This window comes from Nematolebias whitei, chromosome 2, assembly GCF_014905685.2.
Source record: "Nematolebias whitei isolate Nwh7 chromosome 2, NemWhi1, whole genome shotgun sequence".
NCBI classification, from domain to species: Eukaryota; Metazoa; Chordata; class Actinopteri; order Cyprinodontiformes; family Rivulidae; genus Nematolebias; species Nematolebias whitei.
This window is the reverse complement of record NC_056499.1, coordinates 14,916,879-14,918,654: the sequence shown is the minus strand read 5'-3', so window position 1 is coordinate 14,918,654 and position 1,776 is coordinate 14,916,879. Positions and strand designations below refer to the sequence as shown.

Here is a 1,776-nt window from a genome sequence, read left to right as displayed (position 1 = left end):
TGACTCTGTCCAACACACAGTCTGAAGGTCTGACTCTGTCCAACACACAGTCTGTAGGTCTGACTCTGTCCAAGCCTCAGTCTGGACTACATTTCTGGACATGGTCTAAAAACTACATTTGACATTTGTTTTTTTCCTGTTGAACTAAATGGATGCAGAATTACCGAAGAATATTTAAAACTGTCAGTTTGAGGAAATACATCTGCCTCAGCCCGACTGCTGCCAGAACAACTTCTGTGTTCAGTTCGTCACCCATGCAGGCAGCAACAGACTCTCAGAGTTTCACTTCTCTTTTTGGTAAATTTAGGTGTTTCACACACGTTTCAGTTTGAGGTCAGTGTTTGTTCTGAAGCTGGGAACTAAAACATGACAACCAGAGTGAGACCCTTTAAAGCTGAAGACACTCACTGTCTTTCTGCTCCATGCTGCTAGGAAGTTCTCCAGGATCCTGGGAAACACCAACATACCAGTAAGACATTCCAACTGGAGATGGTGTTCGGGATCACCACAGCTGGAGAACAGGTCCTCTGAAGAGAGGGGCAGAATGACCTGCACAGGAAATAAAGCAAAAATAATTAAGAACCAGATCCCACAAAAACACAACCAACTCAAGACGCCAGATACATCCCAGATAAAACACATCAATCACCATCAACAACTCAAAACCTAACCATAAATGTTCAATGCCGCAGCTTACACAAGCGTTTCAAATTGGTTAAAAACCTGAGGAGATTGACATCACTTAAAAATTATTTTTAAATTATTTCTAATAACATTTTAACAATAACTGTTTTAGGTGATAAACCAGCACGTAAGGTTCTACAAGGCCGTGTCTTTGGCCCACTGATGTTCAACGACGACTGAGTTTGAGGTTCTACAAGGACGTGTGTTCGGTCCACAGTTGTTCACCAACGACTGAGTGTAAGTCCTAACTCAATGGTCTACCTGCTATAACACAATTGCAGATTATCAGGAACAGGAACGTCTCTAAGAAACAAGAGTCACTGAGGCTGTTTTTCTTTTGTTGCTGGAAAACCAAAACAAGTAGTAACAGTACAACATCAATATTCCAAATAATATAATTATCCCAAATTTCAGATCCAACAGTCTCAGTGGCCTTGATGCCCACTCCTGGTTTAGATGATGCTGGTGACAGAAGAGAATGTTTGATCGAATACAATCATCCCAACATTAAACAATAATTATGAAAATCACAAGTTTTTCTAATAAGGTTTGGATTAATTCAAACAGGACGCTGAAAACCCTCCACTGGATTCTCTTTTTACTCGTAACCTTTTTTAAATCAATGTTTTAGTCAGATTTGTGCTATAGACTACTTGAGGGCAAATTGACCACATTTCTTAAAATGAAATGTTAAAATTGAATAGTTTTCGTTTTATACTATTTCTATCTTAACATGTGATTCTCAACCTGCCATTGTGTATCTGTTCCTCTTTCCTGTCCTCTTAAACCCAGACGGTCGAAGCAGACGGCCACTTGTCCTGAGCCTGGTTCTGCTAACGGTTTCTTCCTCATGAGGGAGTTTTTCCTTTCCACTGTCGCCTTCATGCTTTTCAACCTTTATTTAGACAGGTAAATCCCATTGAGCCTCGAGGACTCATTTACAAAAAAAAATGCTTGCTCAAGATGAGTTTGCAATAAAGTTCACCTCAAAGCAGTCTGCTCCTCAGATAAATAATGTTATTACTTTTTATGTATATGAATGTTTCTGTTCAGTGCCCTGACATGACTTCTGTTGTGACTTGGTGCTATATA

The 1,776-nt window shown here is 39.8% G+C and overlaps 1 protein-coding gene across 1 annotated transcript in view; it reads right to left on the bottom strand.

Moving 5' to 3' along the window:
• Positions 1-527, bottom strand: part of lrrk1 (leucine-rich repeat kinase 1) — a 39,277-nt gene extending 38,750 nt beyond the window's left edge. Inside the window, exon 1 of the mRNA XM_037697228.1 lies at positions 409-527. Within this exon, the coding sequence (XP_037553156.1) occupies positions 409-478 (70 nt within the window). The 5' untranslated portion in view covers positions 479-527. The remainder of the gene's footprint in view (positions 1-408) is intronic.
• Between the last annotated feature and the right edge of the window lie 1,249 nt (positions 528-1,776).